The sequence below is a fragment of the Podarcis gaigeae genome (assembly GCF_964106915.1).
Source record: "Podarcis gaigeae genome assembly, chromosome: 6".
NCBI lineage: Eukaryota > Metazoa > Chordata > Lepidosauria > Squamata > Lacertidae > Podarcis > Podarcis gaigeae.
In genome coordinates, this window is record NC_139682.1 from 30,903,793 (window position 1) to 30,926,375 (window position 22,583).

The following is a 22,583-nucleotide window of genomic DNA, read 5'->3' on the forward strand; positions in this document are numbered from 1 at the left end:
ACCCAACACAACCCAAGGGGAAGACAGGACCTTAATTACTATCAAATGGGAAGCTCGCTCCTACTAAATTATTCTATTTCTGAATTAACATTTTTTTTTGCAAGTATTATTTAGTGTATCATGAAACAGTTCATATTATTTAATACAGGAAGAGGCTATCTGACTTTAAGACTATCACTTGCATATCAGGTACACTTCATTGGTCAATATTGCAAAGACTTGCCCTCTGCGAAGAACTGAGATTGTCTGTATGATTGGGGAAGAGCTCAAGTGTCAGTGCAGGCTGCTTTAGTATTCCAGGCAGAAGATCCATATTGGAGTCACTTTCCTGGTCTGAAGCACTGCTTTCCAAGGAATCAGCTGAAAGCCAAAAGGCAGAAGTTAGGCACAAAGACATGAGTGGCAATTACACTTCAGATGTAACAAATACACAGGGTGAAGAGAGGAAAGCAAACACTCATTGCGCCAGGAGAACTCCTTGGTGCAGCATTGGATACAACTCTAGAATTTTCAAGGCACACCCATTTCTTTTGCACATATTTGATACACTTGTGACACAACTGAGGAAATCTCTTTGGAATTAGCTACGGAATCAACAGATACACACAGAGAACACTTACTTAAGGACTCCACAGGTGAGGGAACCACAAAAGCTATTTCTGTAAGAGCATCTGCATAATATAGTGCTTTCTTTTGCCCATTGAAGATACTTGCCCCAATGTCTTCTGAAGGAATTATTTCATCTGAGAACGCAGCAAATAAAAGATGGGGTTAAAGGGAAGGACTTCCAGTCTCGTTATGCACTTCATCACCCCCCCCCCCAATTTTACAACTTATTCTACTTTCTAGGACACCCACCCCAAACCTTTCATGAATCTGTTCCACAGATGAATATGGAGAGATCCTTGCAGGCACTTCTCTGCATACCACTTGCTGCTGCACCAGAATATCTGGGGATAGTAATCTCAGCAGTGATGTAAGAAAAGCAGTATAAGAACAGCTCTCTGGCCACCCCTTCTAAAACTATGCATAAGGAAGCATCCTAAGGACAAAGGGGCAGTGCTAAACCTCCTTCTTCCCAAATCACAATGGGATGATAGCGGTGAATATGCAGTCACCCGCTCTCCAAATCCAATGCAGATCTGCAGTGGTCTTCTGGAGGAGCATGCAATCTACCAGGTCTTGGGGTAGAGGGGGAAGAAGGCACCTTTATCCCTCTCTAGAACACTAAGGTGAGTCAAAGTATTAAAGCAAACAGAAACCTCCACAAACACCTCTCACCTTGCTCAGATCCCTCCTCATCACAGAAACTGTTAATGGACCAGCTAGTTGAGACATGCCCCGTCCATCCAGGGTGTTTCCCTACATCAACTGACCAGCCAAGGGAGAGCAAGAACTCTAGGAAGTGTGGCTGGACATTTCTGGAAGACTCTACATTCTTCAAAATCTGGAAGAAAATAGGCCAGCAGTGCAGTTAAGAAGGCTATATATGCACATTTTTAAGGTGTTTAGAAGTGCTGGCCTGAAGTATCAAGCCATCTAGTTAGCAGAGTAAACAACACTGGAGCAGATGTTAACTGGTAATCTACCCCAGGGCAGTATGTATTCCACAATTCTAGAACTCCCATTGTCCCTGACCAATGGTGATGGGAATGTAGTCCAAGACATCTCGAAGGTACCAGGTTGGGGAAAGCTTGGACTAGGCAATGCAAAGAAACTGCATATGCACCGTGTGCCATCACAGCATCGTGCTACCCAGTTCTAAGGGGTTTTAGTGATGATACACGTCCTGTGATGTGAAAGACACACTCTTCTACTCCTCTAGTTCAAGAGAATATATTTATGTTTTGAATACACTTTTTGATAGAGTTTAAATTAGAAGCATGCCACTTACTTCTTGGCTTGTTTTCTGACCTGCCTTCATATAGAAAATGAAAACTGTATCAAAAGGACGACATGGTAGTAAATCCAGGTAGCCAATGTCATCAAAAAACCCGGGTATAGTAGAATCAAGTGCAATCAGGTGAGGAGGTAGTCTGCTGTTAGAAGGTTCCTAACCAAACAAAAAGCAACGTAGATTTTATACCTCTACATAATCACCATTTGTGGTTACCTATAAATTGTTATCAGTCACTTAAATTTGTTAATATGCAATCAGCTTGCTAAAGAAGACCCAAGAGGAAGAGCCCACATTAGTAGTCTCGTATACATGTCTTTGTCTATCGCTTCCCAGCTTACCCAAACCTCCCCTCCCCTCCAACCCCCTTTTAAAGGAGGATGGGAAGGAAGTTCAGAGAATGGTTTGCCAAATTGCTCTCTGAAGCACACCCCGCCCTCTTCAAACACCACGGGAGAGATGCTTAACAGAAGGGGGAAAGGCACTTCAGAGTTTGGCAAACTGCTTTCTGAAGTTCCTCTTACCCTTCTCCTTTAAACTGCTGTGCCATCTATCACCCACGTTGCTTGATTTCCCACCTGTTCTGTCATGATGCTGGAATTGCTGTGGCCATCTACTGGCAGCCACACTAACTGCAACTTGACAACAGCCTTACAGCTTTATTATATAGCAACGCATAGAGGTGTGCGGATGCAAAAAAGGAATTGTACTAATTAATAAAAACGACAGGCACATTTCTTCTACATACAATAATGAAACAAGGACCTAATTTTAAAATCTGAAGAAAAGGAGCCCCTCCGCCCATACACATAAACCCAATTTTAAAAAAACATGTAGATACAATAGCCAGCCTTACACCCGCATAGACTAATGGCATCACAATGGTTAACACTTTCTGAAAGTAATTTAGATAAATATTCAGGAGTAGCTGTGCTAAGTCTGTTGCAAGAAAAAGAAAACCTTACAAAGAGTCTTGTGGCACCTTGAAGACCAACAAATATTTATAATATTCAGGATGCCACAAACATCTTTGTTATTTGTACCCAAATTTGTTCTGCTTTCCTGCACAGCTCTGTCTAATGTAGGCTATAAGCGGTTGGACCCAATATTAAACAGTAATAGTCTCTAATAATGGCAGCATTTGAAGCAATTAAGGGAAGCCTCCAGTCACCTTCAGTGCTTCTAGTGACAGAAATCCAAAGTGAGAGAGGAAAAGGCGTGCTGTTTGGAACTCCTGTGCAGGAGGCGGCGGCTTACACTCTGTGACTGGGTCAGGGAAATTCTTCTTTCTCCAGTCTTCCTCCATCTGCTGATCTATAGACTTCTCATAAAGAACTTGCTGATCCATACCGTTTCTCAGCTTCTCATGCCGCTCCTCCAGCTGAAACATATATTTAACACCCTCATTTTAGACATCAAAAATTGCTGAGCGCAGTAGCAGCCTACGACAAATGGTACTACCTGTTTGCCAAGCCAAACAGCACCGACAACGAGCGCCTGAAAAAGCTGCTGTAATTTCCCCCCAGCTTTCTAATAAAATTGTGACCGCTGATGTTCTTCAGCTGCTGGGTTAAGAGAGATGGATACATCTGCTGTTCAGCACGTGCACTGTGACACTCCTAAATCAGTGCCCGATTTCAAAGAACAGCTGCAAGAAGTGTTAACAGAAGCAACAAGCTGACTTTTCACCTTCACAGGGATAAGAACAATAGGACATTTTAGCTCACTTTGGCAGCAGCTTCCTGAAAAGCATCTGCTCCAGAAATGCTTCACTTAGGTTTATAACATGAGCAGGCAGGGAGCATTTTGATGTATGGGGCTATGGAAATACACACTTTGGGCCAGGCTCCCACCCTTTTGGCCAGTAACACCAACGTTGAGTACAGGTAAAGCAGTAAAAGTTGCTGAGAAAAAATATATTCTACTTGAGAGGTAATGACTAACACGTTTTGTGGAGCGAAACACACAGGGGGTAAGAAATCAAAATACTGCAAGTCTCTTACTTCCTCTGTAACTATTTCATGCAAGTCTGGAATGCTCAGGTCTGCTTTCACGAAAGGAATCTTGTCCACTTCCTCAGGAAATGGCCGGTGTTTCACGCTGTATTTGAGTCCAACATCATTCTTAGGTGCAGGACGAGGCTCTGGGACAAACATCTGTTCAAGAAACAGAACAATGTCATAATTTTCTTAATGTGTCAAATATTGGATGATATTTCTGAAACAATGGTTTATTGCTGAAACAGGTGTCAAGAGTTTTGGAGAAGGGGCAGGAGTGGTGGTTAGACTGAGATGTACTTTTAGGTTATAACTAAAGCAACACTTATAGTAGCTTCCAGAATGGTTTCTTCCATACCAAAATTAGAGATCCTGAGCTGACTTTGGTAGTCTCTGCCTTAACTAAGAATGTGCCCCAAATCTGAATACAAAATTCAAAGCAGAAAAATATGGAAAGCTACACATGTAGAAAGAATACTGCTTTTACCATCTTTTTAGGAAACAAGAGTATGTATTAACATGTCACACCCATGTCTGAAAATATTTACACACTAAATGCCAATAAAGAATATTATTTTGCACAGCCTGATATATTTTTGGCACACAGAGCTCCCAATTAAGCAACGCAAGTTACAAAAATGAAAGCCCACTGCATGGTTCCAGCTACAGCTAGGCATGCAAAGGGTAGATTTCTACCATTAGATATGATGAATCTATGTTTGAATTAAATGGGACATTCAACACACACCATGTGCATACTGTACATTTATATACATGCATCCATGTGTACCCATCTCTGATCATTTGACTGAATAATATTGTAGTCTTCTAGAAGGCACCTCAGAGGTGTGAAAAGTGACAGGTGGAAAAGCTAGTAACTCATCAAGGATACTACAGTGGTACCTCGGGTTAAGTACTTAATTCGTTCCGGAGGTCAGTTCTTAACCTGAAACTGTTCTTAACCTGAAGCACGACTTTAGTTAATGGGGCCTCCTGCTGCTGCCGCGCCGCTGAAGCACAATTTCTGTTCTCATCCTGAAGCAAAGTTCTTAACCTGAAGCACTATTTCTGGGTTAGTGGAGTCTGTAACCTGAAGTGTATGTAACCTGAAGCGTATGTAACCCGAGGTACCACTGTATAGCGTTACTACTTTCTTTGCATATATCTCACAGCAGTTTGGAGGCAACATTATGCATAGTTTTCACTATGGGCTTTGATAAAGACCTTTTGATTTGCCTTGGCTCCTCTAGGCAAGAGGCAAAGTTGTTGGGCCCAGGCGTGTCTTCCGGACATCCCACGGATCAAAATTGTGACGGAAGGGAAAAAGTCATCTGAAGAAGGAAACACACACGCATGAAAAAGTATCCCGATGTGGCAGAAGTGAGAAATTAAACATGAAACTGTGCATATGTGTAAGCAAGCAAAGAAAAACGGTCAGCCCTACTACCTGCAGCTATGCAAGCTGAACAAACAAATCTGTAAGCAGCAGAATAATCCTGCCCCCTGTGGGTAGAAATGTGCCATTGCCGGCGAGAAGAATTGGCTGGCTCTTTCGCCACCAGTTTGGAACTGAAAACACCGTGGGAAGTTTCTCCTAGTTTACCAGGTGAAAGAAAGGATGGAGGGGTTGAGATTAAGCTGGCCAATAATGCGGTCAATAAAAATGACCTGATGCAGTAAAAACTGCATTGAGCACCTCAGGTGTTCAAAGCCAAGCTACAAGAGCTCAGCTGAAGTTGTTACTCAGTCAAGGTAACAGAAACCAGACCAAAATTGTGATTAACTAGGTTGAATGCCTATAGTACAACTCTAAAAGGGTGTACTCATTTTATCAAACCAATTCAGATCTTGAAAGAATTCATGTATGACAGTTGACCTTAGTCCACTTTCCCTCAATCTCAACGTCCACCATCTGCATCATGGGGTTAAGAGCACTGATATATCTAATGGGATTGTTGAAAAGATTACCTAGATAATGCCCCGGCTTGCACATCATGCTAAACCAAACAATAGCTTAGTGTGAATGCTGGCTCTCAAAGAGAAAATTGGGACCACTTTGCTCCTTCCTGGTTGGTTCTGCTGCTGTGCTGCCATTGTTTGGCTTAGTGCAATGTGTGAGCCAAGCCACTGTATGCAAAGTGCTTTCAATGTCCCAAAAGTATTACGAATAGCCCACCTCCTGGTGCAAGGATGGTCAAAGGGTATTATCATTTGAAAATAAAAACCTGAGTTAGCAAAACATGGAAAATTCAGACTCAATTGCATAACTTATTCAAATTGCACAACAAACTGAGACAGAATATTCAACAGAGAGCTTGGCTTGAGGGAGTTTTTCCAGTGTTCACTATGATCATCATTTAGATTGTCTCAGTAGCACACCGACTGTACGCATCTAGACTTTAGTTACAACTGAAATAAGTGTGAATTTGTAACACTGGAACAACTTTCCAGAGAGGGCTGTTTTATTCTGCCAGATTAGTTTTCAGGTGGCAAGGTAAATCTGTTCTATTCCAGAGGTGGGTTAAACTTATTAATTTGTGCTGTCCAATAGCTTTCGCGGCAGGTTATTGAATTTCAAGTGTTTTGTTGGTTATTCGTTCTGTGCTGACTGCTACTGATTAGTCTGTTGCAGTTTTATTTATGATATGTTTCTGGCTTTCAGAAAGTCAAAGCATAAATATTTTAAATAAAAAGGTAACTATAGATTCGGGTATTGATCGGCTGAGCTCCATACCAGAGACTGCACTACATGGAGAAATCTATCCAGGGAGGATTTTAAGAAAAGAGGGCTTTTTGGGGTGTGTGGGGAGATAACATTTTATAGTATTATGAAAGTGAGACACTGAAAATGGAGAAATATCTGGAGAAAATGGAAGGCTGGATTTTGCATAGATTATAAAAAATATTATTGTATACCCAGTGATTATGTGAACATTCTTGCTGACTGAATTTTTACTGTGCCAGAGTTTCCTAATACTTTGCATAATACTCCACAATGTTCTGTAGAGCAGGACACCAGTGTAATGAAACAGGCAGACACTTGATAACACGGCATACAAATTTTTACCATCACCCTACTGTCAGCTGAGACTCACTTTGCTCATTCCCTAGAGGCTGCTCCAACATTGCAAGGATGACGCTGTTGTCCAAGACGAAGTAGCGGAAGCTGAATTTGTTTATGGAAGGAAGACGGGAGCATTTAATTAATGTGATTTCATTCACCAAGCTGCAAGGTGAGGCAGGGCCACTGGGTGAAGGAAATGCTCCAAGTATTTGCATGATGCTGTAAACCAAAGAAAATGGCTAAGTCAAAATACATATCACAGAAAAATACACTCACACATTGCTATGACATCTCGATAGATGCACTGATGGTGTAATGTTAGCTAGAACTACAAACAGACAAGTGAGATTCAAAAGAAGATTGCAGAAACAGACAAAATCCTGCTCATCTGCAAAGAAAACAACATTTAACACACAGAGGACGTAAACACCTTTTCTACTCCTAGGACCTAAATAAATGAAAACCACTTTTCCGAAAGATCATTTCCTAATACTCCTGACTCTCAGTTCTAAATTAAGCAATTTCCTACCACCAACCGACTGAACTATTTTCCATACCATGTGAGAGTGGCTTCAGCTGCATCCTTCACCCTCATGGAAGCAGGATTGGGCTCCTTATCTCCTTTGTTCTTGAATTCTTGTTCACTGTTCCTGGACTTACTTCCTGAGATGCCCAGTTCCACAATCTCCAATACTTCTTTTAAACAGTCCTGGGGATAGAGAGAAGCCATAATGTTTGGCTGTCTGGCAAATTCACTGTACTTATGAGGACTAAAATCTTTGGAAGAACTTTACACTGCTTTCATATATTCTTAATTTAATGTTCATCTATGACATCTGGAAGGCACCATGTTGTCTACCCCTGATCTAGAAGATGCTATCCAACACTAGCTTACAGGAATGCAGCCCTTATGTTGTTAAAGGATCTCACTCGTGGTTCCTGGACTTTGTAAGCTGGTTCCCCCCCCCCCTTCTTTGACACATCCTGGTAGGTGAATTTGGGGAAGAGCGTCTGTGGAGTGTTGCCTCAAACTTTAAGAGGGAGAGGGCAGAGGCTGAGATCAGAGTGCACCAGAAGTGTTAAACAGAGAACTTGTGCTCAATTTTTTTTTGGGGGGGTGTATTGCTTTGTTTGTTATTAGGTCATGTATTTTGTGGTTTTGTACTGTAAACCACCCTGTGATCCTCTGATGGAGGGCAGCATATAAATTTAATAAAGAAAATTAGACCCTCTAGGCCTCCCAATTTGGCCCCTATCACACTACTGTTCTGCTAACAAAAGAGTGCCTACTGCATTATGCCACAGTAGCAGCCACTGAGAAGTACGGTAGCTGGATTTGGGGGTATACAAATGGGGTATACAAACATCTGTGGCTTCTAGGATATAGCACGGTATGTGTGTGTGTCAGACTTTTTGGTGATCTGTTAACTCTAATAAATATTTAAGAACAGAAAGCTTGACAGACCCACAGGAACCATTTCTATGCCCACCTTCCCCCGCAACTTTACTGTCTAATTAAGGTAGATGAGCTGTTGTCAAAACTGGTATTTTACAAGTGAACAGTGATGGGGAAAACGGGGCTGGGTGGCGAAATCTGATCCTCCAGCCCACTTGAATTTTACTCTTCGGTTGTACAGCCTCTAGTCTGGTATTAGAAACAAAACATGGGAACACATTATTATACCCAGTGAAAGGAGGAGCGTCTGTTCTGGACATTTTTTTACCGTTTAGAGAAAAATAATGTGGTTTGCACATTAATAGATAAACAGTGCGATTTCACTTGCCTTTTCATCAAGCATGTCTGGATGTTCCGTGAGCCAGACACACAGACACTGAAATGCTGCTACGATCATGGAGTGCAGATCTCTGGAGTGGAGAGGAGCTGGACGACTGCACTGGTACACAATGTAACAGCACACAGAGCTAATTGCTCTCTTCCTGTCAGAAGAATCAACACCAACCTTCACCTGAAGCAAGCAGCAAAGGCAGATGTTCAGCTGGAAACCTCTCAAATTAGGCTTGCAGTTGATAACAACAAAACTAAGAAACAATGTAAATCAATACTCTCTGAAGCCGTAAAAGCACAACTGAAAAGCTTAAATGATGATATATAAAGAAGATACACATAGGAGTGCTGGAATTTGGTGCCTTTCTAGCTAGCTGGATTGAAAAAAAACCCCTGCTGTCTTTTAGCCATTTATTTTATTTCAGTAAACATTCTCTTCACCTTGAATTATTTATCCAGGGCAATTTCGTTTCCAAGAGGAAAAATGAAAATCACACACTGTGTGGGAGGAGTTGGCTCCTCAGCGCAGAACAAATTATTTTTGCCAGCTCTGCCAGATGTTCCTTTTCACTAAAGAGGTGGCAAAACTCTCTACAGTTATCATCAGGTAAGAACTTGTGGCTGGGAGAGACAGAAAACCTGAGCCCAAATCCCACAGCCCAACAGGCTGCCTGATGCTCACCTTTGCCAAACCAGAAAGAAGCTCTAGTGCAGCTAATGAGATGCTCATTTCCTGCCGCCACTGTGCATTGAGTCTTTGTGTTACCAGGTGAATGCTGCGAATCAGGAGTCCGGCAGCTGTATCTGTATGAAGAGCTAGGATATAAACCCCAATACCACACACCACAGGGAGGGAAAACAACTAAGCATTAGTAACAGTCAGCAAAGCAGTCCATCGGGCAGAAGCTCAAGCAGCCACAGTACACACAGAAAACACATCCATTTGGGAAGCAAAACATTCACAATCCACACAGATTAAGTAACTTTTTAGACTATGAATGTTAACTAAAGAAGCTATTTACTGATTTAGGTATGTGGGTTTTGTTTGGCTTTGAGAAATTAATAAAGAAATTTTTGGGAACACACAGGCTGATGTCTCCAAAACATTCTTTTTCCTATGTTAATCCAGCAGGTTTTGCCAGCTGCAGATGCACATTAAGGCCGCTGCTATTTGGTAAGACAGACACTTAAACATGTCAGAGTGAACTTCATACTTGAAAACAAAGTATCTGATGCTGTAAAATACTGCTGGGAAATGTCACTTTATAAATGTTGATAAATCAGATCTCTTGTGGAAACCAATTTGTTACAGTTTTAAACAGCATTTCAATTCATTGCGGCCAGAAATTTGTTACATGAAAATTTAGAAAGGGAAATTCATTATCTTTATCTTTGTCCATTCAATATGTGGTGCTACAGCTTCTGAATTCTGCCCTCAGGATAGAACAATAAAATTCTAGACAACTGATCTTTCTAAACTGCATAGTTAGAATTAAGTGTTTCAAAAAATTTATTGGAAGGATAAACTTAGGCTCAAAAATAAAAAAATAGGATCACAATGGAACTGAATTCCAAAATGAATGTTGTTGTTGTTTGGTTGTATTAATTGATCTGAAGAGAAAAGGGGCTATACAAATAATATTCATTAACTATATATCCACAGAACTGGTTCTGATGCAAAGCCAAGCAATTCTGAGAGAGGGATCTCTACAGCAGAAATGAGTGAGCTTTATCCTGTCTATCTGCTCCAAATTGGTTCTCTGGAATGGTTTTACTAAGCCCTGCCCTCCTCAACGGATAAATTATGGGCAAGGAAAGGACTAGGAAAGAACCCTGCTGTTTCTCTACTCTGAAGTTTCCCTTGCCTAAAGCTTCACTGCTTTTTAAAAACACTGCTGGGATTCATTTCCATTTAACATGTCGTTCGCTCGTGATGTGAAAATCATGTATTATTTGATCCTCCCCCCTCCTTTTCCCTATTGCATTATGCATTATATATTTTTCTTTGCTGTGAGTGGCTTGGAGACCTTTGGGTGAAAAACCACGTAGTAGTAGTAGTAGTAGTAGTAGTAGTAGTAGTAGTAGTAGTAAACAACAATGACAATTTACCTGAATGTCCAAAACTGGGTCAATTGATCATGACTATCTCCATATTTCTAAGCCAAATAATCAGTTTCAAGCAGCCTGTATGGGTTTTAGCTAATGGACTGGTAATGTCATTTCATTAAAGCATCTGGTTCAAAATCAAGCTGGGTTCAAAAACAGCTTACATGCTGCATTGCTTCAACAAAGGCACAATGTGGGAAACTCTCTGAAGAGTCTACCTGGACCTTCAACTGCCTGTGTTTCAATGGCCTACCTGGTACTTTATCTGGGTGCTAAGTTTTCTGCCTGTTAAGGACAGGCAGTGGCATGAGTGAGCCATTTAAATATTTAAGTAGCTGAGGCAGGTTGCTGCTCTTAAGAAAGGTGGTATCCCTAAGGTGAGGTTTCTGCCAAGTAAAAACAGTGAGGAATCTTCCGTGTAGAGGAAGGAGAAAACTGCCTGTCTGCCAATTTCCTCCCTTTAAACTTTGAATGTAGGCTCCTATTGTGTTTTCTGGGAAGTTGATTGTCTGAGGTCTCCTGCCTTCACCCACCTAGGTTGCTTCAAACCCTCACTTGACTGAGCTCTTTGGTTTATCAAATTCCAGACATGTATAAATCCAGACAGCTGGGTAGTCACTATGAACCCCAGGCACATATATGAAAACCATAAAACAGCAGCATCTCACAGCAAACTGGGTTAAGTATGTGAAATAGAAGCATTTCTTGTCAAAACAGACATTTCAGGTTAAACTCAACTGCTGAAGAAAGACGTATAAAACTGCTGCAGATGAAACAAATACTGTACTGCTCTCCCGCTTTCTGTAGCAAATTTTTAATTTTTAATTGCAGGACACTGCTTTTTAACACATTTGTAGCAGGCACAAAACTGGAGCGCTAGAACATGGCATTCAACAATTAGCTGACACTCCATAATCAGCCCTCGATAGAAGGAAACATACAAAGTGCATGAAACTGAAGCAACAATGAAGAACTGGGACACCACATGATATATTCAGTTTTATCTTCCCTGAAGTTGCAATGGGGTCAGAGTGCTCCGACACAGGAGCAGCTGAGCAGAAGAGGTCACAGATAATGGCATCATCTCAGAGAAACCAAACTACATCCTATGTTATCAGGCAGTATCTTGAAGGCTTTTAGTCTAATGAGAAAGCAGTGGTGGCAGTCCCTGGGATTGAGGTGAAGGAACAGAAAAGCTGCAGCAAGGGAACTGGTGGGTTGACTAAATAAAGAGTTGGAATGCTCCCAGCACTCCCACTGCTACCCATAATCCTTCCTCACTAACCCATCATGATGATTTTGCTAGTTCATAATAAAACATCTGTTACACTCTTTCCCTTGCTTTTTATATTATTAAGGACTAAAAGCTGTCTACATTATTTCAAATGGAAATCTCCTTAGCATTAAAAAAAATCATTTAAAAAATGGGAACTGCATACCAGGGCATGAATGCAAATGTTTAAGAAGTTCAATTCCTTACCATAATCCCTTAACAGAGCCTGCGCTGGTCTCTCACTGTCAGGAGTAGTGGGCTCTGTGCTTCCTCCACTTGCCGTGCTAATGCCGCTGTTAGTGCGACTGTGGCTCTTCAAGACAGTATTCTCGCTGCCATTCTGTCAAGTTAGAAAACAGGCTGTTGAAGGGCTGAAGATTACCTTTCTACAACTGAGTCAGGCATCCTTTGTGCTCTGGCTATGCGACAACCTGATGTAACCCAACAAGGAACCTGGCACCCTTTTCCAAAACAAGGAAAACAACCCATCTTACCGTCTCCATCTGGCAGCCGATGGCTTCTAGGAGGGCAGAATCTTGCACAATGTTCAGCATTGCACCTGTAGAGTTAAAAATGATAACATTTTATATTTAAAGTATGTACAATTTTTTTAAAAAAACACCCCTTATACCAATATATCCAAGGGCAATGATATACGTGTGAATACTCAGCTTTGAATTTTGTGAGAATTACCTCAAATTTTGGTAAAATTCTGTTTCATCTAGCAAATTGGTATTTTAGTAGTACTTGCCAGATGGACACTCGCCTCATCTTTTTGTGAAAATCCATCAAGTGACACCCATCCCCACCCTGCAACAGGAGGCCTATGATCCCTATTTTTGGAAATAGTAAATAACAACTTGTAAAGGAATTTCGAAGTTTGACGAATCCCACTCCAATGAGAAGCTCAGTGGAAATCTGCTAGGAAAATAGAAGGTCTCAGGTCCCCCACCTTCAAATTATATTTTGCTGTTTCTACACTGCTACTGCTTCACATTTTATCATCTTAACATTTTTGTAAGTGGGTTAAAAATAATATAGGTATACCTAACACTTGGGATTGTATGCAAAGCAGTAGTAAGTCACGGTCGTTCAGCACAAGGATTTCTCCATGTGTAGTGGGACCCCCCACCTCTCCAACCTTAGCTAAAACTGTTATACAGTTTCCCCGAATCCTACAGGCTGCAGGCAAGAGAGAAAGGGGGAAGGTCCCATTGCACAAGTGGGATGCATTAACTGGATACTGATCCAGGATAGCTAACAATCATGATCCAAATTTTATGTCATAATACAAGTCAAAGTGTAGAATAAAATGTAGCACTAAGGAGATCGTCCCATCAGTTCTCTTCTCCCAACCTCCTAGAATGGATTTGGGAGAGGCTTAGGGGAGGGAGGGCTGCAGGGGAGGAGAGGAAGAGACCTTGTGCTGGCTTCCACTTATGGAACCAAGTAGTTGAATCTGGCCCTAAACAAACTTGCTTTCAACTAAATTTCTATAAAACTTCCTTTCCACTTAAATTCCACTTTAGCTGATGAAGAGACACTTTTGGATGAAATCCAGTGTTAGAATAAACCCACTGAGTATGACTTATTGCAGTCATCACCCCTTCAATTCCTTTGAGGTCTCACTACCTTTAAGATGAAGGCCAGAGTGTTCTGCAAAAACTCCACTAAAATTCTTATTCAGATTGCATTAAAAATAAGTCACTGCAGTGAAAGCCCAGAGGGAATGTTCTGAAAAGATCAGACATTTATGTGCTACTACAAATTTAGAGCATAAGGAAAGAAAAAAAATCTAATGATACAAAGGGGTCCTAAAACAAAATGTTGCAGAATGGGATGCACCAGTTTAGTATTCCGGTCATCCACCCATGTCCTCTAAGATACTCCATTCCACCCCCACATTTTACTTCTGCTTGCTCTGAGCATGTTCAGTCTTCATTGGGCTGTTTTGGAGTTCCTCCTTAAGGGTTTCTGGTTTTTTTAGGGGTGAACAGCTCTGCAATAAGCCTGTTGATACCTCCCTTTTGTGTATGGATGGTGCCTTCCTGCCTATATAAGGATGGCACCTGGAGAATGCAAATTATAATGTAGAATGTTACAGCAGAAGTTGCAAACCTATCTATATGCTTTGAATTTAACCCAGTGATATAATTTATACGAACATTATAAGCCAAAAGCAAAAGGCAGCTTTGAAGATTTCCCCCAGAAATACAGAACTAGATAAAACAAAAGAGACAGAGAATGGCATACATTAACACAGGAACGTAATCAAGGAGAGCTAAAACTGTAGAGAGTGCTCAGAAAAATATGGTGTTCAGTTTTAAAGGCAAAACAGGTGTGCCTTGTAAAACAAGGCTGAACTAGAATGCTATTGGTTCTAGAACTTGTCCCCGGCCACCATACCAATACCATAAAAAGGTAAAGGTAAAGGTACCCCTGCCCGTTCGGGCCAGTCTTGACAGACTCTGGGGTTGTGCGCCCATGTCACTTAAGAGGCCAGGGGCCAGCGCTGTCCGGAGACACTTCCGGGTCACGTGGCCAGCGTGACATCGCTGCTCTGGCGAGCCAGAGCCGCACATGGAAACGCCGTTTACCTTCCCGCTGGTAAGCGGTTCCTATTTATCTACTTGCACCCGGAGGTGCTTTCGAACTGCTAGGTTGGCAGGCGCTGGGACCGAGCAGCGGGAGCGCACCCCACTGCAGGGATTCGAACTGCCGACCTTTCGATCGGCAAGTCCTAGGCGCTGAGGCTTTAACCCACAGCGCCACCTGCGTCCCTTACCAGTACCATACTATAAGCCAAATTATTCCTTCAGCTCAGTAATATGATGTTTGCAAAGCCATTGTCCAAAAGTGCCGGAGTTCTGCCCCCGCTGCAGAACATGCGATATCTTCAAACACATGCCTTTTTATTTTTTATTCTTTTTCACATAGCAATGGTCCTTACAATGACAGGAGTCATTGCTAAAATACTTGCTAAATTATTGTAGGGCTAGAACATGAAGAGCACCCCCTTGGAGGTTAAGGGCAAAATCCTTGAATATTCTTCTGATCCCAGGAATAACATGATCCAGAAGAGCCAATCGTGTAGCACTGTTTGGTACCAACCCCAAAACTGTGGCACTCTCTTGGTCTGGATTATTCTCAGGGAGTGAAGCCACATCCAGGCCACTCCCCTCTCCGCTTCCTGGCCACTTGTTACTGTATCTGCCTCTTAATCAGTTCCATGGCTTGCCCCGCTATGATGCATTCTGCTGTTTCCTTCAACCATGGAAGCTTTGGTTGGCTGCGGTTTTTCTCTCTGCGCTCGCAAATTCTACTGTAAACTATAAACTACCAAGGGCATGCACATTTTCAAATGCACATCCCACAGATCAAGTAGAAACACCAACCTAGTATCATCTGGGTGTTGTTGGGATCAGTTTCTGTCTGCAGTGCTCCTATTAGTATATTCACAAGCCTCAGTTTCAAGGAAAGGAAAGTTACTGGTTTATCATAGGATGAGCTCTCATCGTTGCTGAATTTTCCTTCCAGAACAACCTGAAAAATAATATTTTTTTTAATAATCTGTAGTCATATGCATGAATTAGCACGAGGAGTACTACCATGTATTCTTAATGACCTTTTACAAATTTCACAAATATCTACTCTAGTGCCATTTAATATTTCTAATATATGCCCCACCCAAAAAAGAAACAAAGTGAAAAACTTGACACAGGAAGAATGCCAAATGGAGCCCTTAAACAGACTGCAAAATTGGATTTGATTCAACTCTAGCAAAATGAAACCAGCAATTCAATGAAGTACAACACAATTTTCTCACTCAACAAACCTGATTTATGCCCAACAAACATAGATTTTCGGCTGAGTCTACTGTAGTGTCACTGCCAGTCATATCTGCTCTCTACTAGAAATGACTGTAACAGTGTAATATACGCTTTTTCAAATCCTGAAGTGTTCCTTTGTAAGCATATGTTCACTGCTGCAAGAACTCTTATGTTAAGACCACAAATAATTACCCATTCTGTGAATGTCTTTCTTTTTCCCCCTATACAACAGCAGTGAAGTTTTAAAAAATCAACATCATTGCAGAAGTAATTGGTCCTAACTGTTGATTTGAAAGTACAAGCATACATTATGCCCAAGTTAAAACTATATAAATTGTCACTGAAAAACTAATACATTACCTCTGATTTTATGGTTCCAAAATGATGGGGAAGTGGCAACAAGGAGAGTAAGATATTGATAGAGGCTCTTCTTAATTCTGTAGGATTCACGTATGTTTTAAATTTTGAGAGTTCCCTGAAGACAAAGAAAAAACAGTTTTTAAACAAAATCGCCACCAACACATTCGATTTCAAAGCAAAAACCACCCTTTTTTAAAGGACAGCAGCTGCTGCGCAAATTTCACCTATGTCATAAACAGTCAGTGTGTGCCTCAGGGTTTTCTGATGTCCTGATACCGCTGGCTTTGCATAAGAGCCCAGTGTGTTGACTTTATTGTAAGAATTTGTAAGCAGAAAGCAACGTAGGGGATTGCAGTACTTATGCCTAAAGCTAAAAAGCAAGATCCCCAACTTGGAATTAAAACAGTTAACATTCCCTCAGAATCTGAATGTGTTTCAAAGCTTTGCACTGTTACATGGGCAAGATGCATGTGGTCTGTTGAAGCACTTGTATGGCTGAAAGCTAATCTGATTCCCAAGGCTACCTGTCTATTTCTTGAAAATAGGAACGCTCACAGCATGGTCAATGAAGCAGAAAGTGGGAACACATAAAAGCAAACTGGAATTAAGCAATTTCTTAAGGCCACCTAGACAGGCTCTCTCACTCTCTCTCACTTACTAAGACAAAACAGAAAAACGAAATTATATATATATAATTACCTGTCAGGTAATATAGTTTCCATGGCTGAAATAAAGTATGGAACTAAGACATCAATCCCTTTCAGGTCACAGCAGAATAATGCAGGAGAGTTTAGAATAACGCTAGCCAGAACCGGATGGCAAACGGAATCCGCTATCTGCAAACCCTGAATTAAAAGCATGTAAAATCTGGCAGAGAAAGACAGGCTTAATGAGTTGTAAGAAAGAAAACATTTGTAATCCAATGCTATCGGGGCTGGGTCAGAAGCACAGAAGCATTTTCAGGTGGATATAACAATATCTGTCACCTTGTCTGTGTAAGCAAAGACACATAGGCTGATCAGCACAATAAATGTCCTTCAGACATTTTGATTACTTATTCTGTACCAAAATGTCATTCAGTTCTCAGGGGAGTTTCTCTAACATTTTGGAGTAGTGTAAATGATCTTCAGACATCAAAGAAATTTCCTTAATTGAAAAGGCCCAGACACTGAGCTTTCCTCACAGGGGAGTTGCTCCCCCCCTCTGATTATTTTGGTTGCACCTTTTACAGTTCTACAATATTCTTTCCAAGACACAGTTACCCAAACATAGTATTCCATGTGATACAGAACAGGGGGAAATACACAATATGATGCCACAACATTTTGCTCAAAATTACATGGAAAATAGGAAGAAAGCTCAATATGAAGTTGTGTCTTACTACTGTCACCCATAACATAGCTCTACCCAACATTTTAATGTTTCAGATAAAGGATGCATTGCTTGCTTTTAGTTGAACATTCTCTCCAAGTGACATAAAAAAAATGAACATGGGCTTCTGTATTTAAATGCATATAAATATAAAGGCAATTATCATGTTGAGCCGCATTGTACCCACTCTCTTCCACTGTCCAATACAGCTGTTGAAACATAATGATCAAGGTGTTTCTATTTGCTGTATTTCTCTTACATTAAGTTCTACCCTAGGTAGAAAAAAGCACATTGTGGGTGAAATACTGTATTTTCATCACCGGGGGGAAAAATTGAACCGTGAAGTAACCTCTCCTATTCATCCCCTTTGACTGATTACTCTGTATCTTAAATGGCAAGGACAGTAACTTATCCTACAAACATACGATTGACCAGATTTGTTTTATTTATTCACTCTGAACCGAGGAGACTCATTAATTTCAATGGGTCTCCTACTTAGGATTCATACAACCCTGAACATTTGGGCACAAAGGAGCTTTCAAAAGTTGTAGAACCCCTTCTTATCTAACACAGATACTCAGCAGCAGATTCGAGCCCTACTCAGGCGAACTGCTCATGTGTTCAATCAATGAGCAAGGAGGGCCATGCCAACTAGCTCTGCCCACATCACCATACATCCCTGCTAGCCTTGTCATCTGGCACCTGCAAGTACAATGCAAACTTCTGCAAGGAGAGAGCCTTTGGCAAGCACTCTCGCCCTGCAGATGTACTTCCGGTATGCACAAATGCTGGCAGCCAGGCTAGCTCAAGTGTGTGATGGCAAGGGCGGAGCTAATTGGCAGATGTCATGCGCGGACAGACTGCAGGAACAGTTCCCCTGAACAGGGCTTCTGAGAAGATAATTAAGATTAAATAATTACCGGGATAAGTAGGCTGGCAGTATATCCTCCCCAGTCTTTTTGCTACAAAATATCCTACAAAGTGTTCCACATGCCTCTGCTCTGCCCGATTCATAGTTGTCTGAAAACTCGCCTGCATCAAACATGGGATTGGATGTCATAGCGTCTGTAGACATTTGTGATCCTTTCCGGCGAAACTCCACACTAGCTTGTGTTGCTATAGCTAAAACAAAACGAGAAGCACAGAGTTTCATTATATTGGTCAACATACTCAATAGGCTCATGGGATCTGGGACACAAAGATCAAGTAAAATGTAGTCATCATAAAAGCCACTAGTTCATTGCATTTGAGTTGCTGCCTCTGTTTATAAAGCATTTAGGGATCATTTAACTACTTCGGTAAGAAGTGAGAAATTATATCCCTTTAATCTCCACGCACAAGTGTAATCATCTCTTCCCGCAGTATTCTATGCTGCACAATCCATGCTGCCAAGCACAGAAGCCTCGACTCCATTCACATTCCCAGCGACATGCATTAAACAAGGAGGTCCCTCAATAGAGTCCCTAATATTTTTTTCAGGTCTAGGCCACTCATTTTCCTAGCCTGCTCCATAAATTCTTTGCCATTCGAAAAGCTAGTTCTACGCTTTCAATAGCACAAATCTTAATGCCCTAATGATCTCCCTTCATCTTTTGACACCGTCATGAATCTACTCTAGGTACCATCTGTGCTACAGAAACTAAGACTGCAATTTCGTGAGTTTAAGACATAGGCCAAATTATAACGAAAACCATGTTTGGGAAAAGAAAAATAATGGGTGGTTGACTTCAGAACTTTCTCCTCTCACACTGCTTAAAACGAAAACAAAAAAACCCTAAAAGGGACGATCACCTATTCAGGAAGAAGGGTTAGGATCCACAGCCCTACAGAAAATGCCGGTGCCCTCCACATTCATATAAAGATGCCCCCTTTTGGTCTACAGATCTTCACGCTCTATCAGAGACTGCTCCATAGCCCTACCACCTTCTAGATTCCGTTTTGTGAGAAGCACGAGGGGTGATGGTGGAAAGGTGGGACCTCAGAAGCTAAGAGCAAAGATAGAAGCTCCTGCGCATGTGTAGAAGCTGTGCCTGAATCTCTTTGGGTTAAAGACAAGACACAATAAATTTATTTTAAAATCCACCCGGAAGCTCTGACTATCTTTTCCTCAACAAAAGTCTAGTTTCATACATTTATAATCCTAATCAATGATGCCCTATACAAAAAAATTCTCATTGTCAGCCAGATAGGAGGAAGTGGTCAAGAAGAATGTCATTTCCATAGTGGTTTGCCCGATTTCTGAAAGCTGCTTTGAAATTTCTAGAGAAGGTGAATTATAAAATTGGATCGACATGCACAAGTCTAATTCCACCAATCCTAAAGCAACTAAGTAAGAACAAGCATACGCTATTAAGGGAACTCCGGGCACAAGTCATTTGCAGTCTGATCCTAAGCATGTTTACTCAAAAGGAAGTCTCGCTGAATTCAAATCAGACTTGCTCGCAAGTAAGTGTGCATAGGATTGCAGCCTAAATCAGCTAGTCTTACAAACAGAAGCTCCGCTCATGATTTTGTTGGATGTTACAAATTTTACAGATTGACAATTTAGAAGCATGCCAAGGTCAGATGTATTGTTTTTTAAAAAAATCTTCACTGATTTTTTTTAAAATAAAAAATATTTTAGAAAGCTAAGCCCAAATCTTTATGCGTCTTCCCATGAGCCATTTTTGTCCTGAATAAACTATCCAGCAAATTATTATAATTGGGGGGGGGGGGGAACTACATGCAAAATGCATACAAATCAAAATACTAGTTCTGTATAAAAATAAGCTTTAAGAAAAGAACACGGTTAGTGCAAAGTCCTTAAATTCATGACATGATCACAGACTAGAGTACAGAAAATGATGGGACTGATTCAGGCAGATTAATTTGCTTTTGCCAACAATCTTCCCCATTTAAAAAGCCACACACAGTTATTTGTCTTTCCCATGTAAAGAGCAAAAGCTACAAGGGATGATGATGATAAAAACAAAACAAAAAAAGGGATTATGGAAAAAAGAAAAAAATGACTGCAATTAAAGAGAAGCTACTAGTTCCTACTTACAAGATTTATAAGAAAGAAGAATTTGGATAAAAGATGCTGCAAGATAATAGAAATAAAATGGAAACAAATCAAAGGACAGCAGTAGTTATAAAATACTTTAAAGATGGTGAAACTGTAACAACAAGTTAAGCAGCTTTTTAGGTTTTTGAAAAACTGATTCAAAGCTTATGATCTAGTAGGCTTGTTAAACACACAGGAAATTAGCATTAGGGTCTAAAATTATGATTTCATGCAGAACAATGAACAAAAGTTAGAAAAAATATACTGCTGTAAGGGTTAGGTATCTATATTAATGTACATTCAATATTTGTAGTAGAAATATTGCCCCTTCACAATTCAGGCAGTATTTTGCTTTATTTCATATACCACCAGCTGAAAATCTGCACTAGAAGGAAATCATAGGGGGCGAAGGAGAAAAAAATACAAGTAACCAGCTCACCACTGTCTGATTGTCCCACATATTACTTATCTGAAATTTCCATACAGGAAGACCTTCAAGATGGCCCAACCATTTCCTTTTAGTCAAAAGAAGTACAGGGTAGAATGGAACTCAGGCTTATCCTCACTTTGTGGAAAAGGGAAAGCTAGAAGATTGCAAATAATCTTAGAAACTCGTTGTTTCAGCCTGCTAGTTTCTTAGTATAAGAACAGCCAAGTGCCTTGCCTGGCTTTGTAAATGGCATTGGAAGATTTTTCCCATTGTAGTGTCACCAATCATGAAAAGGGATTCATGTGGGAGTGGGGAGGTGTTGAGTTGAATTCAATGTTAGCCCTGTTCAGAAATTAAGAGACATAGCTAATTTAGGTCCATTAATTTCAATGGCTCTACTATGAGTAAAACCTAGCCTGCTACAACCCATTGCTTGTTTTCAATGAATCCCAAATAACTATTTGTACAAAGCAGTTCCCACATGAATGGTAAACCTGTGGCCGTCCAGATATTGTTGGATTCTAACTCCTATCAGCCCCCAGCCAGCATGTCTATCAGGCACGGATGATGGGAATTACATTCCAACATCTGGGTCACAGCTTTTTACCCCCAAACCCCACCCCATCCCACCTGGCTTCAAATATTGTGTGAATGGCCACCTAGTTTCTCTGCATTCTACCAAGGGTTCCCTGCAACCCTTAAGAATAGGAGAACAATTCAGATAGAAAGTGAGGGCTCTTCCTCTGTTTCTTCAAGGGTTCTGCAATCTGTAGCTGCTGTCAACAGGTACCTTCCATATTCTACTGTGGAGGTGTTTTGAATTGGCCGTCTACACCTCCTACAGCAAAAGACCAATGCTTCTTTTAAGCAACTGCTTGCTTTGCATTGGCCACAACTGCTTGTCTATTCAGACGCAAGGGTTACAAAAAGACATCAACATCAGGGAATTTTTTTCATCAATGCATGATTCATTTTCTAGTCTACTGCTGAAGGGTCAAATGACAAAGAATCCTTGAAGCAAATAAAATAAAATAAAATAAAATAGTGGCTACACTGAAGGGGGAAAGCTTATTCCAAACAGTACGTGATTATGCAAATGGGTAGACAGGTAACACTGCAAAGTGGTGAAACACTCAACTTAAGTTTTCCACTACAATTCTGCAGGGGGGAAAGACACACAACTCTCACTAGATCAAAATTTTGGAACAAAGTAATGTTTCAATTATAAAGGGAGATGGCATGGACAAAGTCCAAAAGTGGCTGTGACCGAAGTGTAGGAGTGGCTGTGGACAATTATTTTTTTATATTATTATTATTATTATTATTATTATTATTATTATTATTATTATTATCAACAACAACAACAAACTTAAAGTGGTCTTGGGAAGTTCTCCCCCCAAAATTGGCATTACAGAATCACAGCAGG

At 40.8% G+C, this 22,583-nt stretch overlaps 2 protein-coding genes across 5 annotated transcripts in view; one reads left to right on the forward strand and one right to left on the reverse strand.

Annotated features, from left to right (window-relative positions):
- The window catches only part of SLA2 (Src like adaptor 2), a 247,460-nt gene that overhangs the window by 127,352 nt on the left and 97,525 nt on the right, over nt 1-22,583 (forward strand). The window lies entirely within an intron of this gene.
- The window catches only part of RALGAPB (Ral GTPase activating protein non-catalytic subunit beta), a 57,914-nt gene that overhangs the window by 7,914 nt on the left and 27,417 nt on the right, over nt 1-22,583 (reverse strand). Inside the window, exons 10-27 of one of the 4 annotated variants that reach the window (XM_083746451.1) lie at nt 20,728-20,763; nt 18,605-18,806; nt 17,013-17,180; nt 16,314-16,428; nt 15,519-15,666; nt 12,618-12,682; nt 12,331-12,463; nt 9,427-9,548; nt 8,743-8,925; nt 7,516-7,667; nt 6,990-7,177; nt 5,119-5,225; nt 3,901-4,053; nt 3,069-3,278; nt 1,895-2,053; nt 1,282-1,447; nt 621-743; nt 224-360 (exon numbers count right to left, since the gene is read on the reverse strand). In XM_083746451.1, coding sequence (XP_083602577.1) covers nt 224-360; nt 621-743; nt 1,282-1,447; nt 1,895-2,053; nt 3,069-3,278; nt 3,901-4,053; nt 5,119-5,225; nt 6,990-7,177; nt 7,516-7,667; nt 8,743-8,925; nt 9,427-9,548; nt 12,331-12,463; nt 12,618-12,682; nt 15,519-15,666; nt 16,314-16,428; nt 17,013-17,180; nt 18,605-18,806; nt 20,728-20,763 — 2,567 coding nt within the window. Of the gene's footprint in view, nt 1-223; nt 361-620; nt 744-1,281; nt 1,448-1,894; nt 2,054-3,068; nt 3,279-3,900; nt 4,054-5,118; nt 5,226-6,989; nt 7,178-7,515; nt 7,668-8,742; nt 8,926-9,426; nt 9,561-12,330; nt 12,464-12,617; nt 12,683-15,518; nt 15,667-16,313; nt 16,429-17,012; nt 17,181-18,604; nt 18,807-20,727; nt 20,764-22,583 lie in introns of all 4 variants that reach the window. The other 3 variants (XM_083746450.1, XM_083746453.1, XM_083746452.1) reach the window with 3 other exon arrangements.